Source organism: Haliotis rubra, unplaced genomic scaffold (assembly GCF_003918875.1).
Source record: "Haliotis rubra isolate DU_JTF1 unplaced genomic scaffold, ASM391887v1 Scf92, whole genome shotgun sequence".
In the NCBI taxonomy this organism is placed as follows: Eukaryota; Metazoa; Mollusca; class Gastropoda; order Lepetellida; family Haliotidae; genus Haliotis; species Haliotis rubra.
In genome coordinates, this window is record NW_025767657.1 from 1,281,674 (window position 1) to 1,298,805 (window position 17,132).

General features: G+C 38.7%; 1 protein-coding gene across 2 annotated transcripts; it reads right to left on the reverse strand.

Moving 5' to 3' along the window:
* Nucleotides 1-1,223: 1,223 nt before the first annotated feature.
* On the reverse strand, nt 1,224-16,987 carry LOC124264366 (uncharacterized protein DDB_G0287625-like). Of its 2 annotated transcripts, XM_046699119.1 has the most exons (9): nt 16,956-16,987; nt 15,831-15,902; nt 11,875-11,976; nt 10,253-10,320; nt 8,951-9,020; nt 7,522-7,731; nt 6,567-6,776; nt 2,243-3,941; nt 1,224-2,209 (listed from the first exon to the last, which is right to left on the reverse strand). In XM_046699119.1, the coding sequence occupies exons 3-9, from the start codon at nt 11,902-11,904 to the stop codon at nt 2,103-2,105; spliced, it is 2,394 nt and encodes a 797-aa protein (XP_046555075.1). In that variant the 5' UTR covers nt 11,905-11,976; nt 15,831-15,902; nt 16,956-16,987; the 3' UTR covers nt 1,224-2,102. The 2 variants fall into 2 exon arrangements, with proteins under 2 accessions (XP_046555075.1, XP_046555074.1); XM_046699118.1 differs by having other exon boundaries at nt 1,224-3,941.
* Between the last annotated feature and the right edge of the window lie 145 nt (nt 16,988-17,132).

The window sequence follows — 17,132 nt, forward strand, 5'->3', positions numbered from 1 at the left end:
ATGGGGTGATCAGACTTGCTGACTTGGTTGACACATGACATCACACCCCATACATAGATCAATACTCATGCTGTTGATCACTGGATAGCCTGGCCCAGACTCGACTGCCGTATTACAGCTGGAATATTGCTGAGTGTGGCGTAAAGCAACAAACACTAACAAACATTTTGGGTTTGCTTCAACTCAAAATATTTACACAGGTCCCTACAACTTCACTACTATGGTGTTTGACTGTCCTCCAAAATGTTCTGTTCCTCGTTATAATGACACTGAACAACGTCTGTATTGTCTGTAATGCTAATTCAGGGATATTTCCGTCCCTTTCTCACCTAATGTAGGGCCAAGAAGTAGCCCTGAATTAACAAACAAATAAAAAATAAAGCGGTTGAAATCCGTAAGAAATGACATGGTGACATGTTTATTTACACACTAAATAAAGGTGCGATTTGTTGTTTTCTTTCAGTACCCGCACTAAGTTCAACCTGGCTTATAGGTTTGGCTGCACCCTCAGAATTTTGGTTGCACCATAAAATAATGTCACTGGCCTTAAGACGTAACATAAATACTTGTTTAGCAAGTTTCATAATAAGTACTCAGTATTAGATAATTTCAACAGAAGCTGACCCCATGATGAGAATGATGAATGATTCTGTTTCAATTTTGCGTTACCTGTATTATAAATCTCAGTCATATGATTACTGCTACGGATTAATGAGTACACACATGTTTATGCTTGTGACAAGTCTTGTTACTTCCAGCTACTTACTTCCCCACTAAACACACAATGACAGCCATAAGATGTTGCATTTACTGTTACTTGCACTGATTGCAAACAGTTACAGCTTGTTCAGCATGACCTGATCAAGTGAATACTAATGCATTGCTTGACTGTGTCACAACTAGTTGGGTCTATTATTGGGAAGGGGTGCACCTTTGTCAGTTGATTGTCAACATGTCCGAACAGCTGAGACAAGGTCGCTGTTTGACAATGTCCTAACTTTCTTTAAAAAAGAAGCTACAGATGGTTTAATATTCCCCATTCATGAAATAGAAAAAGTGATAATTGAACTGGGTGTAGAAAGTGATAGCGAGAGTGAATCGGATTGTGAAAGTAACTGACGTCTGTACGTTGTAAAGTTAGTAAACCAAACTAGATAGCATATGACTGTATAAACAATTCAATTAAAACATGAAATGATTATTTTTTCAGAAGTGTTGTTTTCCGAGACAAGTTCTGTAACGAATCCATGTATGCATGTTTCACATGTTAATTACATTCTCTGTTCCCCCTATTTAATGAAGTTAACTCGACCTGCCGTTTTTGCCATTTGACCTCCCAGGTCATGCATATGTAGAGTAGCTCAGGTCAAGCTGAACAAGCTGTACTAAGGCGACCTGCACCAGCCATTTTAACATGCACCAGTGCAGGTTGTAAATAGCGAAATCTCACCCTGTAAATGCATTCTGGTTTCAGTGACTCATGATACAACTGATACATACTTGTATCATATCCTGAATCAGCTGATACAGACATAAATGAACTAAACAAAACTATACTGAACAACATTAGAAACGCACTACACTACAATGCACCGACTAATGCTCAGATATCGTGGATACATTGCAGTCTGTGGCGATATTTCGTATTATATGGGTGGTGCGTTTCTAATGTTGTACAGTATATAAGAACTGGCAGTTAATAGCATATGCAATATATAATACTATATTCAAGTAGCCAAATGCAGCAAACTTCAAACAAGTGACCATGAACTAAACTTTACTGATCACTAAATATATTGATGATACTGTCCATGAAAAGTAAAATGAAAGACACGTGGGTTAAGTTGTCTCTAATCATACTCCAATCCATGATGTAGTAATTATATTAACATTTAAAATAATTTAATTTGAGTTACAACAAATCTAATATACATTCTGCCGACACCATTCATGTGTAATATGTTGTAGAACGAGTACCCGAGAGACAACCGGAACATAAATGAGATTATGTTTAAGAACAAAACACGAAACTCTTGCAATAAATTACATAAAAACAAGAACCAAATAAAGGCAACATAAAGTGAAAATACATACAGTGTGTGTTATCTGACATCAAAACCTGGTGGAGGGTTGATAGGTGGGGTCTGTTCGTTGGATATTTTGGATTTATCGGAACTAGCATTGAAACCAGGCGGAGGGCCCTTTACATGTATACCGGGTGCAGGCGGAGGGCCCTTTACATGTATACCGGGTGGAGAATTAATGCCTGGAGGAGGGCCCTGTACTTTGGACATTTTTTCAACATTTGGAGGGTTACTGTTTTCTTTGGAAGATTCAGAATTTTCACGATGATCCTTTGTGCGATGATATTCTTTTCTTTCGTACCTACTGTCATATCTCTTGTCTTTCTTAAATTCATTGCATTCATTTGTTCCTTTTCCTTTGTTACCATCATTTTCTTCAATTTTTGCTCTCCCTCGACCTGACCTTGACTGACCTCGACCTTGACCTCGACCTCTTGAAAAAGAAGTCCCAGCTTTAGAACCTTTGTATTCATGATTTGGTGATTTAGGAACATGTGTTCTTTCGTTGTCCCAGTTTTCTGTGGTGGATGACCCCTGACCTTTCTGTTCCGGGCGTCCTTGACCCTGCCGAACTAAATTAGCTTGTCCTCGACCTCTGTTTCTGCCTCCAGAATGTTTGCTACTATAGTATCTATCACCTCTCCAGTTACCCTTCCCATAACTTCTGTCACTATATGTCTGTCCTTCATTAAACTCTTCTCTCCTCTGACGGTCATTTCTCGGACCATCTCTGCGTTCCTTCCTCTGTTGACTCCTCTCATCAGCCTTAACATCATTTTCCTTTAAAGTTCCATCACTGTTCCTGCTGTCAGAAATCCTTTTCCTCTCATCTGTCCTCTCATCACTTTTCTCTTGACTTTCATTCTTAAAGGGTTCTCCACTCTCAGATTCTCCCTTCCCATTAATACCTGAAGAATCAACATCAGTCCTTTCCTCGTCCCAGTTTTCACTGTAATCAGCATCTCTGCCCTGAGGTTGCCATCTTCCCCTGCCCCTACCTCTTCCCCGCCCTTCCTCCCTTGGCCAATTTCTCTGACTAGAACTCTTCCCATACTCCTCATTTTCCCACCTAGTTCTGTTGTTGGAGTTTTGGCCTCTTCTTTCTGTTTTAGTTTGTGTTCCTATCCCTGATTCTGATTCAGGGGACACAACTCTCTCCTCACTTGGACTTTCTTTACCTAAGGAGTTCTCAACACTGCACTCAACATTGTCCGTATCATTTGAATTATTTGAATTTTTATTCCTCATAAATTGTTTTCTTTTTGGTCTTGAATTATTTTTTTCAACATTTTCTATTTCACTAGACATCTCAGAATGATCAAAAGCATCCTTTTCATCCCTTAAACGGTCATTCCGCCCCTTTTCCTTTCTGTCTCCATGATCATTTCTTTGATAACTATCAAATCTTCTTCCATTTCTCTGATCTCTACCCGAGCCACCCCTCTGATTCTCTTCTCCATCATTTCTTCTTCTCCAGTTATCTCGATCTCTTCCTCCACCATATTCTTTTCTTCTCTCTCTACCAAAATTGTGGTCTCTTTCTCTTCGCCAACCATCATGTGATTTCTTCTCTGAATCATGGGAAGTAACTCTATCCACTTTCTGAGAGTTGTCTCCCCCTTTCTGCTTGCCTTCCACTGCTGAGTTAATATGTTCACCACTGGGACTCTGTCTGCCTTGATATCCACTGTTTGGTCTGTCTCTCCTGGGATAGCCTTTATATTTGGCAACAATTCTATCATTATGCCGATGCCGATTATCCGTCTTTTCAGACTTGGAATCAGAATCTGTGCACTTCTTCACAGGTTCATTGTCGACTGTATTTTCTTTTTCTACTTTAAGGTTCACGACTGTTTCCTGGAAACAAATTGAAACTATTAAATATCTTTGTCAACATTCCATTCAAGGGATCACTATTTAGACATGTTCAAGGATCAAAAGGGGTTGATAAATATAATGAAAGTCAGTCTTGGATCTGGGGGACTAAATGATTCATAGAATACAGTAAACAATGCCTATAACGAACACACTTATGAAGACCTGGGCCCGGGTTGTTCAAAACTCAGTTACCTTTTAACCAGCCGTTAAGTATATTTAACCGACTGTTAATTAATAACAGAGGGTCATCTTGTTGTTCAAAACTCTGTTAACTTTTAACAGGTTGTTAACGTGACGTTAAGTTAACACACCTAAGGACCGCCGCTAACTTTTTAACAATGTGGTTAACTCGCAAAATGGTGTTCATGGCTAATGCTGTTAGGAGTTAACCGACGGTTATGATACCCGAGTTTTGAACAACCGGGCCGTGATGAATTTAACAAACTGTTTACTGTCTTGGGACACTTCCTCTATATTTCAGTCAAAATGCATACAATGAACTACAGCTGTAACAAATTTAAATTAGTGGTCTCTTTGACTTGAGTTCGTAATAACCATAGTTTACCGTATTCTGTGAGTAAATATCTGAAAGTGGCCCTTGATGTTACAAAACCTGCAGATGTCTGAATATATACAAACAGCTCTCATCTCTGTATATTCACAGAAAAATTCATCAACTTTAAAGGAAAAGGAAATGGAAATCAGCTGAATTAAGCTACAACCCTATAATTGAGTGCATAATGTTTCACCCTGAACAAATAGAAAGCCAACAATATTACAGGTACATAACAGTATCCTTATTTGCCTTAAAATGTTGTGAAAGGACTCCACAAATATGAAATGGTCAGCATATTTAAAAGCAAATATTACACCTTTCTAATTAAACCAGCTGGAAGGAGTAATAACCTTCAAAATTTAGCAAATATATTGATTATCTGACTGAAATGAACTGGGGCTATTAACAGTGATGAGTGAGTATGGTTTTACGCTGTTTTTAGCAATACTCCAGCAATATCATGGCGGGGGACACCAGAAATGGTCTTCTCACATTGTACACATGTGGGGAATCGAACCTGGATCTTCGACGAGCGAACACTTTAACCACTAGGCTACCCCACTGCCCCATTGCTATTAACAGAGTGTGCTTTTGAGTATTGGCACAAAAAATCTCTATTTCTACTTTACTGGCAGGATATTCTGTAAAACATCAGGCCTATGTTTTCTGACCATAAGGGTGAGTGAGTATGGTTTGCAGAGCATTTTAGCAATATTCCAGCAATAGGACAGCTGGGGACAGCAGAAATGGGTTTAACACATCATGCCCATGTATGGAATCAAACCTTGGTTCTGGAGTTGATGAGCAAACCACTGCGCAATGCAACCGACCCTCTGACCATAAGTAGAAATATGAGCTCAGTGAAACCACTTTCAAACACAATCTTCAGCAGCAGTTTTAGAGAGTGAGTTGGGTTGAACACCACTTTGAACAGATGTGGGAGGGAAGTGATGCTGGTCTGACAAACACATCGCGATAGACCCAACAAACACTGGCATGGTGTTGACAAACATACATTCATAATTGGGGCTAACCGGGCTCCACCAAAGGGATGTAACTCTGCACAGCGAATCACAGTGCTTCAGACAATTGGGACGTCTGCTCCCACAAAAGTTCAACTGACAATGCAATGAGATATCATCTCATAGGGATGTTTCTCAAATAATTGAAACAGTGGAGTAATGAGTGTGACCTAAACCTTACCACTAATCAACATGAAACCAAACTAAGAAAAAAATGGTGAACTATGGAACATAATTTCCCCATTATGTACCTTATATTGCTTACCATTGAATTTAACAAATCATTTGCATCAGGGCTTAGTGCAAGGGAGATAATTCTGATCAAGACTACATAGATCAGTTGGCAACATTAGTCAAGATGTATGAAGGCTGATTTTATTAAAATTTCTTTTGGTTTACTACATGTAGTAAGCCCAGCCAATAACAGTCCTAATGCTCAGAGGTAAATCAGATATGATCCTTGCTAAAGATAAGTTATTGCTTGTCATAGCTAACAAGTTTTGCACAGATGAAAACACGTAATCCTTCCTTCAAAATTCACCAGAGTTGACAAGCTCGTGATCAGACAAGCAGGGTTCCAGATAAGGGCTGTATCGGCGTATGAATGGATAGGAAACTTTGAAAGAATTCATGAATTTCCAAAAGACACACTAACCTATAGAAAGAGTGAGTGAGTTTGGTTTTATGCCACTTTTGGCAATATTCCAGCAACATGACGGTTGGGGACACCAGAAATGAACCCAGGTCTTTGGTGTGATGAGCGAAAGTTTTAACCACTAGGCTACCCCACTGCCCCACTATAGAAAGAATTAACTTAAAGGGCCAACAAATTTTAGTTGCTATACCCATAATTTGTTAAACACATTTTGACTAAATATATACAGACAGTGTTGGGACCCAAAAACAAAAACAATTTGTTAGAGCTTGTTTGTTATGAGCGTATTCACTATAAACAAAGCTAACTGTATTCCAGAAATTCCAAAAGTTCAACTGAAGCAATAGTCCAAATAATCTTCACACGCTCACCTCATTGACTAGAAATCTGTTTTTTTCTGCCTCCAGGTCGATGATCCCGCCCTTCGCTTTCTGTTTTGCATAGAGAACGGCCATGTCCTTCTGCAGCTGCACCACTGCGGATGATGGAGTGTAGGGGTCGTCATCAGCATCCGCAGCTGGGGCTTCCTTCAACTCGTCAAGGTCGTACGTGATCTCATCTCGACACACAGGACACACCACCTGGACGAGGAGTCGCATGTTTAGTTAGTGGAATTCCAGAAACTAAACAACTTGTCATGTTGCCACATTGTCAAGTTTTCATATGATGAAATAATAAATGGTAGATTTTGTTTAGTGTAATGAAACAAGAAAATACACTTGTTTAAAATAGATCCGAGTTTGAATTGGTCTTCAGCAACCCATGCTTGTCGTAAGAGGTGACTAATGGGATCAGGTGGTCAGACTCGCTGACTTGGTTGACACATGTCATCGTTAAACAACAAACAAACTTCTTGAAATAAATTTACCCTTTTAATGAATCTCTGTGTTTACGTGGGGTGGGGTGGGATGGGGTAGGTAGAAGGGGGGTAGGGGTAGGGGTAGGGTAGGGTAGGGTAGGGTAGGGTAGGGTAGGGTAGGGTAGGGTGGGGTAGGGTAGGGTAGGGGTGGGTAGGGTAGGGTAGGGTAGGGTAGGGTAGGGTAGGGTAGGGTAGGGTAGGGTAGGGTAGGGTGAACATTAAGTTCACAAGTATTTTTCATTATTAACTTGGAGACTCTTTCCCAGCTGACTTAAAACATGGACATTCAATAAAAAAAGGATAGGAATTTCATATGGATTGCCACATCAGCATTTTAGATTCTTGTTCAATCATTTTTTACACAAATAATGTTTTAATACACTGTCACCAAGTCTTAATTTTGTATGCAATCATGTTGAGTTTGCTTGAAAAATTAAATGAATTTCTGGGGTCAATTCTTCTCCTACCTTGGGTTGTTGGTGTTCATTGTTGAGATGCATGACCTTGACATCTGGCTCCTGCGTGAGGGCATGTTCCACGTATCGGGCCAGACATGCCATGTGGAAGTAGTGGTAACAGTCGGTGCGGGTGAACATGTCCCCCTCGTGGAAGTGTTCCAAGCACACAACACACGGGCACCGCGGAATGTTGCCTTCCGTCAGGATCTCCTTCGCCATCTGGAAATTGAGACATATTTTCATCTGAGATCCATACAACTTGCAACACTTAGATACGGTTTGGGTACAAAACTTAACAATCAAGTGACTGATTTCAGGAGCATCTATCCATTGACATAATGTAATCAAATTGGAATTAAAAAAACAACTCAATCAAATCTGCGAGCCTGACACCCAAAACCATTTAGTCGTGTCGTACGACACCTACTCATCTACAGGTGGCTGGTTTGTTCCACATTAAGTTCACAAAATTTCAGGGACACAATATGAACAAATCGGAAGCGGATTCTAAAGAAAAATGAAGGGGTGTAATTAAGTTGGAAAATTTCACTAATTGACCACCACTTTGAAAAAATAACACATGATTAACTAAAGGTTAATAAAGATAATCCAAGCCAAAATGTGTTTAAAAGGTTATTAACTTTAATAGAATTACAGTCAAATCCCGATGAGTCGAATCTCTGGGGACCAAGTAAGAAATTCGACTTATCGATGTATTCGAGACATAGGTATGCCTATGAGGGTAGAAAAAAAGATGATCCAGTCCTAATTCCTCCGCCTAAGCATTTGTTTATCTAATGATTTACCTATCACTAATAGGGGCACCTTATCAGTTCCAGTCTGATTAGCACAGACAGTGATTTCCGTAAAATCACTAATCTGCCTTTTGAACTCACCCGTCAAAGGTGGAAAGGTGTGAGCCGCGCTGGTTTGTTAATTGGATAAGTTTGCTACACCAATCCAACTTCTCATTGACTGACTTCGGCTTATGTATACAAGATTGCTGTTGTTTGAATCTCATTGGACCAAAATTCCTTTTCGAGTCATCGTGTGTATTTATGAGATGAATTCGTGTAACCGGTAATCAAATGATGACAACTATAACAGGGAATGGTTGGGACCGACAGGTACTTCGAGTTATGCATAATATTCGAGACACCGGCATTCGACTCATCGGGATTTGACTGTACTTGGATTAACAGATAAAAATTTCCCCAGGAAAAAAATTCTCCAGCCATCCTGATGGGCAAAGATGTAGAGAGCGAATGAGTCAACGGCCGATCACTTGGGGGCCAGTACGCATTCATGAGAGAGGGAGGATGTTTTTCTGTCCTTGGAGAACATAGCATGGAAAATATCCACCATATCTCAGGCAAAGGGAGAGAGACAAAATCAGTAGGAGACAGGAAAGTTTTAACTATTTGGAGACACTGCCCACCTCAATAAGTTCATACAGCACTGGTCCTCCAGTCCTCTCTTCAGCCAGGACATGCATGTCCTCCTGTAGTCTGAAGTACACATGAATACTTCAGCAATGGGGTAAAACAATACATCAATGCATCGCTTGTTTTCATGAGAAGATACAATACACAAGGTGTTTTTTCTATCTCAGAAAACATGATACATTTGCTCGATAAAAATACTTGTTTAATGAACCCCTGTTGTTTGTTTCAGTCAAAGATTACAAATCATTCAGGTTTCTTAATAAAAATGAATTAATGAATAGGTACAAGAGTGAAACAATAGGTACAAGAGTGAAACAATAGGTACAAGAGTGAAACAATGGGTACAAGAGTGAAACAATGGGTACAAGAGTGAAACAATGGGTACAATGGGAAACAATAGGTACAAGTGGAAACAAGAGTGAAAACAATGGGTACAAGAGGAAACAATAGGTACAATAGGTACAAGAGTGAAACAATAGGGTACAAGAGTGAAACAATGGGTACAAGAGTGAAACAATGGGTACAAGAGTGAAACAATAGGTACAAGAGTGAAACAATAGGTACAAGAGTGAAACAATGGGTACAAGAGTGAAACAACAGGTACAAGAGTGAAAACACAATAGGTACAAGAGTGAAACAACAGGTACAAGAGTGAAACAATAGGTACAAGAGTGAAACAATAGGGTGCTGAGGGACTATTCATAATTTATGGCTGGGGTGGGGGTGGGGGGTGATGATGATTTTAAGGGGGGTCACCCATTTTGTTCTGGGGAGGTATGGGGAGCATCAATTTTGTACACATGTACTAGGGGGGTCGTCATTGATTGTGTACACTTACTTTGTACATAAATTGTGATACAAACATACTTGTATTGATTCATAGTTGAATTCTGTATCGATTCATATCTTAGGGACTGTTCATAATTTATGGCTGCTGCTGATTTTTATGGAGAAGCATGTACAATGTGAATGACCCTGCCTAAAATTTATGTACAAGGTAAGTGAACCCCCCACCCCAAGTCATGTAGAAAATCAATGACACCTTCCACCCCCACTTCAGATAATTTTTAAGCTTAACTTGTTAAAAATTTTATGTACAAAATTTCTGACCCTTCACCCCCCCAGTACATGTAAATTGATGATCCCCTACCTCCCTAGATCAAAATGGGTGACCCCCCATAAAATCATCATCACCCCACCACTCCCCCACCCCCAGCCATACATTATGAACAATAATAGATGGCACAAGTTTTTCATTACTAAATCAACCCCTGCTATCACTAGCAACATCTCACCTCTGAACTTCCTCTTCTGCAAGCCCTCTTGGGTTCTTGATGATAATTTCAGGAATTTCATCTGGATACTGAAATTTAGTGAAACACAGCATGAAGCATTACATAAAAAGACCCAAGATTTGATCTAATCATTGCAATCTACACATAACAACAGCCTTTATCAATGTTACAGGTATTTTGTCCTTAATCATTTCTTCCACCTGAAAATAGTCACTTAGCCTTAGACAGGATTACAGGTCGATTTGTTTCCAGGAATACTGATTGACTGTCATCTTGAATGTCATCAAGATATTTTTCTAATTCCGTAATCATGATCATGATATAGAAAAATATCAAAAGACACAAAAACCCTAAAATGTCCTATTGCCATTTTTCTTCTGTCAAATTTTTTGGAATATTGAAGAAACATGGAGATTACATCAACCCATGGGCCCCGAGGGACCAGAGAACAACATATTTATCTTACGAACACCTCAATGGTAATTTTGAACTGTTTGAAACACGGGTATTGATCATAATATGGAGTACCAGACTGACAACAAGAAAAACAAATTTAGAGTTATCTCCCTTCCATCGATTTGCATTAGCAAAACATTGGTAATTTCCATACATCATAATGCGATTCAGTGTTATTCGAGATAAAGAACTACTACTAAAGCCCAAATGAGTTCGCATTCCCAGCAGAGTACATAGAAAATGTTACTTGCTTGTAAGCGGGGTACATTGAAAATAATAGAAGGGCGCTCAGCCAATCAGTAAACGACATTTGTGTGTGAGGCAAGATACATGAAAATAGTAAACACATATTTTAATATGAAAAGTTTGAATGTAAAGTTCCATATTCCACCTATAAAATGATAGCCTGAAACTAAAGTAAACAAAACCTGGACCAGACAATCCAGTGATTGATATTGTGAGCACTGCTCCATGCTGTCAGGTCACGACGATACACAATGGACCAAGTCTGACCACAAGATCCATTAACAGTAGAGGTTGTAACGTGTACGCGAGACGGTCCCCCATTAGCATACAAGTGACTACCTAAGAGGGGGTCACTCATTTGCATGACTGCCCGATCACAGTCAGGGAAATTATGCGTGTCACACAAAAACGCGTCTAAAAGTGTTATTTATGAAAATAATTAAACAAAATTTGCTACAGTCATTGTTAGGTGTTCAAGTTATTGATTGACATGAATAAAAACGTAAAAAGAAAACATTAAAGAATCAAATTTTGAGAAAAATGTGCAAAATTTAAGCAAACTTTGACGATATTGAACAGCAATTTCACCTTATGTGCATATTCACCCGCTTTAATCACCCCGCGCCATGTTCGCACCCAATCGAGTTGGTTCCACGGTGATTGAATTAATTAGGGTCAAGCGCTTCAGTTAGTACTACTGAGCGCACCGGTCTCGCATACAAGAGACAATAGGCCGTCTCGCGTACACGTTACGTCTATGGCTGATTAAGACACCTCTTGTCACCAGCATAGCTTGTTGTCCAATTCTAACCCAAATCCACAGAGTCACTCAACATGTTCCATGCCAGATGGCATTAAAAGTGAACGATTCCTGAATCAGTAACCGTTTCTTGAGTTAAACGATAAAATTAAACTCTTACAGCTTCGGAGAGCTTGAACACAAGGGTCATGCAGACAAACTGCTTAGTGACATCGTCCCCGTCGCTGGGTGCAAATTGAGATGCAGTACAGATGGTTGCCCACTGAAACACAGAATATAATGTCACAGAGGTTTTCTTCCGATACAATAAACATGATCAGCGAAAGATGTGCAGTTTCAAACAACAAACAGGTACTAAGAATAAATTCATGTTTCTGAAAAATATCCACATAAGAGAAAATAACTGTCAAACCTTGTCCAATATTGCTCAAATTTTGCCCATGTTTGACAACTTTATATATATTTTTACAACTATATAACTTTATACCTGCTATATATTCAGCAAGTCAAGCAGAGAAAAAAAGATTTTCAGTTATAAATTTTGGCATTTGATCAATCACATAGTCAAAACTGGATGAGAAATGGATTTTCATTTCATTTTTAAAAAGGGATCTGAATTCTTTGAGCTGTGTCTCAGAGATGTCACTGAGTGAGTGAGTGAGTTTAGTTTTATGCCTTACTCAGCAATATTCCAGCTATATGGTGGCGGTCGGTAAATAATCGAGGCTGGACCAGACAATCCAGTATGAGCATTGATCTGCTCAACTGGGAACCGATGACATGTGTCTACCACCCGATCACGTTAGTCACCTCTTACGACAAGCATGGGTTACTGAAGATCAATATTCTAACCCGGACCTTCAACGGTCTGTCACTACAGCGTTATTGTGTATGCTGTGTAGTTTCAGATGGGTTGACAAATTTGAACGTAATGGAAAAAAACAACATCAAGAGACGGTGCACCACAACATCAAATCAATCAATTTGCAGTTGGGGGAAGATAAAAAATATCTTTAATAATCTTTACTATGCTTAAGAGACACTAAATATGGTGTCTACTACTCAAACAAGAGTCAAGAGAAGAAGACAAATCCCCCCGATCCCCACAAATTCGAAAAAACAAGTCATCTGACTGTTACTTAAAAGTCCAACTTGATTTTTTCAGACTATGGAAATCTTGAAAAACATAAACGCCAAACATCTGCAAATAGCAAAAGGCACCACTTCAAGATCTGTTTGATATATCTGCCAAATCTTGTAGCCCACCCCTCCCTTTTGAGGCCAAGTCCAAATTGTTTCCATGGAAATCCAGAAAATAAAAATGCCAAAAACCTGTAAACACTAAAAGGCACCAATTAAGGTTCTGTTTGATATATATACCAATTCTTGTTGAAAAATATTGAATGTTTTTTTTAGTTATGCTCCAGAAACGAAATGATTACGGGTGGACGGATGGATGGACGGATGGATGGACTGACGAGGCTTTGAATATATCCCCTTGCATTATATGCCAGGGGACAATAATTATGAAATAGAAGCAAATACTTTTTCACTGTGAGTTCTTGGGGAGCAGAATAATATGATTGTTTAAATCATGAAAACTAATCTGAACTGTTGCTTTCATGTTAAAAACAACTGACATTTCTATTCTGGTAAGAACTCTGCTTGAAGTTCAGAGTATCATTGCTTGATTTTCCAACAATGAATTCTCAGTAAAAGAATTACTCATGATAATCAGTAAAACAGGGGCTCAAATTTTTTTTAAAAAGCCACTTGCCACAGGGCAAGTGACTTTAAGAAAGTAACTTTTCCTGACTAATTTTCCACTTGCCCTGATTTTATGACATAATTATGATGATGTAATTATGAAAGAAGAAATCAACATGGTATTTGATGTTAATGTTTACTGGACTATTTATTGAAAAGTGATAAATAGCAAAGAAAGATAACTCTACTTTATTATCATTGCGAAATGTAATAGCTACATTTTGAGCAGATATGAAATTAAATCCAAGTTTATTTGCGGTTTGAAACCATAAGTGGAAATTATCTAGTAGCCCACGGACAAGTAAGATACCATTATTTGATTGCCTGAAATGAAAACTGACTTGTCCCGGACGTCAGGCGATGGGATTTTTGAACCCCTGGTAAAATACTAAAAATGTATAAGAGAGAAGTTCAAAAACAAACAAAAATCATGATAGCAAAACGAAAATCTTGGTAAAATCAGTGTAATATAAAACAAACTGAAACAGAGACTAGCAAATATGATTTAGACAAATGTGCTGAATTAAAAATGATCAGTCATAACACTTGCAACACATATTGAGTAGTGCTATAAATAATAAAACCATACTCATCCCTATTTAGTTAGTACCTGTATTTGAATATGTAAGATGATCCATGTTTTTATTTCATTATGTTTATTGCTTATTTGTTTTGCCATATACAAATCACGTCAGACTAAAAGTAAAAAATATTAATAAAATTGCTACGATCAATGGCCAGCTTGAAAAATAACCAAATTCAGTTTGTCCTTTATGCCTCATTCCTTCACACTATCCTCTCTCTTTCACATAAAAGTTCATATAGTACCAGTATCCCGGTGTCAGGGGTTTTCGACGATGTAAGACAAAAATGTAATTTTTATCTTTAATATCATTTAAAGTTTTTATTTCACTGCCCTTGAGTGATAAGGGATATATTCATCTATTTCACACAAAATTATCAAGTGTTTCCTACAAAAATAGCGTTGATGACATCATATCGACGAAACTGTTGCCGCTCTGCACATCCGGGGATTTAGTATGGGTTTTCGACGATAACCATACTTTTCGCTCCGCACTGCGAGGGAGTGTTGTGATCACGTGGCTTCCTATTTATATATTGCATGTTACTAGCAGACAACTGATCTTAATGAATTTTCGCTTGCTCTTTTTTGTTATAGAGGCAATTGATTTTACATATGAAGTGGTATTAACGATCTCACGACAGCGACTAGGGATCTGTCTACAGATGAAACTGTCTATACACACCAGTTGTGTACATACTCCCCCAATATAGCGTGAGCAATGCAATCGTCGAAATCACCAGAACGTCGAATTCAGCTCATTTTATGATACATCATGTTTTCAGCCTCACAAATATATCATATTTCATTTAATATATTTACATGACTAACAAGAGTCATCAGAAGATGACATATCCCCTCGGCCCCACATATTTGAAAGAACAAATCATCTGACAGTTACTTAAAGTCCAGCTTGATTTTTTTAGACTAAGTCCAAATCATTTCCATGAAAACCAGGAGAAATAAATATGCCAAATAGCAAAAGGCACCACTTTGGCATCTGTTTCAAATATCTGCCACGTTATGTGAAAGATATTAAGAAGCTTTTGAGTTGTGCTCCGGAAACGAAACCTTTTTGAGACTAAGACTGAATTGTTTCCATGGAAACCGAGAAAATAATGAATCACAAAAATCTGTAAATACCAAAAGGCACCACTTCAAGATTTGTCTCATATATCTGCCAAGTTTTGCTGAAAGATATTAAGAAGTTTTCGAGTTGTGCTCTGGAAACGAAGCCACCCCCCACCCATATAAGACTAAGTCCAAAACGTTTCCATTGAAACCGAGAAAAATATAAATGACAAAAATCTGTAAACAGCACCACCTTAGGTTCTGTTTGATACATCTACCAATTTTTGTTGAAAAATATTCAACGTTTTTTTAGTTATGCTCCGGAAACAAAATGATTACGGACGGACGGATGAGGCGTCGACTATATCCTCCCGCATTACATGCCGGGGGGATAAAAAGTCCTTAGCCACATGGACATACAGGGGTCAAAGTAAAATTGTGGCTTCTTCTCTCTCGATTATCAAAAAAGGGATATGATAAATAAAAACATACAACTCTAGTAGGCAGCAAGAGTTGTATACTCCCCAGGGAGTTGAGATTGAAAATACGATGTACCATTGTGATGGACTTCAAATGATCGAGGGAAAACAAAGCACCTTTGAGCAGTTGTACTGGATATCAGCGCTATACAAATGTTTGTATGTATGTATGTAAAAAACTAATATTCTCCCGTGTGTGTGTGTGTCAAATCTCACCTTTCACCATCATCAATCGTCAATTCGTGGATGTAGATAGCCCTTAGGACATCAAGCTCTTCCTGCAGGACACTGTAGATTACATGTGCATCATACAGAAAGTGTAAACTAGTAGTGAGAATGAGATGGGAAGTTGTCACAGATTGCTTGTAATCATCACTGTACCAAATGTTATTCCATTATTTTCATAGATAACACATTTAGACACGTTTTTGTGTGACATGCAGAATTCGCCTGTCCATGGTCAGTCACATGAATCAGTAACTGCCTCTCAGGTCTCAGTTGGATGCCTTGTCCATGACCAAAGAGGTTAGCCCCATGAAATAGCAAGGATATTATTTCTTTGATAACTTCATGCCCTCCTACATACACCCCATGAACAGAAAGGTACATCCCACGTTGCTGCACAGTTGGGTACTGAGACTTTGTTCGTTTATTATGAGTGTGCTCAGCCCCATGTTCTGGGCCAAAGCAACACCTATTCCATTTCTTGGGATATGAACCATGGATCCTCTGATTGTGGGCCACACACCCAAAGAGATTAACCCTTAAACCAGCTGACAAGGCGATTATCTGTGATAGCACTGATGATCCTGTTGTAAGGCATTGGCTAACTGACTCATTTACCTGGCCTACCTGCAACCTCTTTACACATGATTCATTATCACCTACTTGTGTGGCGTTACTTGTAGTCGGTGCACTCAGTAATGGTTTAAATTCCCAACAGGAATCACCCTGATCAACACATGAGAATATCTCACTGACAAGACTACAGATGGTGGTGAGAAGCCATCAAAATCTGCTACAAAACATCTATTACTTAAAATTCAGTTTAGTAAACAACAATGACTGCGTGCATCATAATCATAATAATATAGTTTTACACAATCATAATCTAGAAAAACCCGGCATAGGAATAGTCAACATGACGCCGAATCAGCAGCCGATTGCATAATACTTTGAAACCTGCTACTTTGAAAGTAGAAGTCTTCTTAATTTACTTGTTTTTCAACACATTTAACAAAAATATACCTCGCAGATATATTTCACTATAAAGCGCATGCTTGGGTGTGTATAATAAACCAGTAGGTTATTCTGTATGTTTGTTAAATCAAGATTGCTGACCTGTCAGGACCGATGCTGTCACTGCGAGCTGCCATGTTTACGATCTGCAGTAACTATCCAGCTGACGCATATTGGTCCTATTTATCATCACCAGTCCTAATAAAAAAAACAATTTCCATTCAGAGTCATTTCTTTGCCTTTCAATTAACTTTTAAGGAGCAACGTACAATCAAGTAA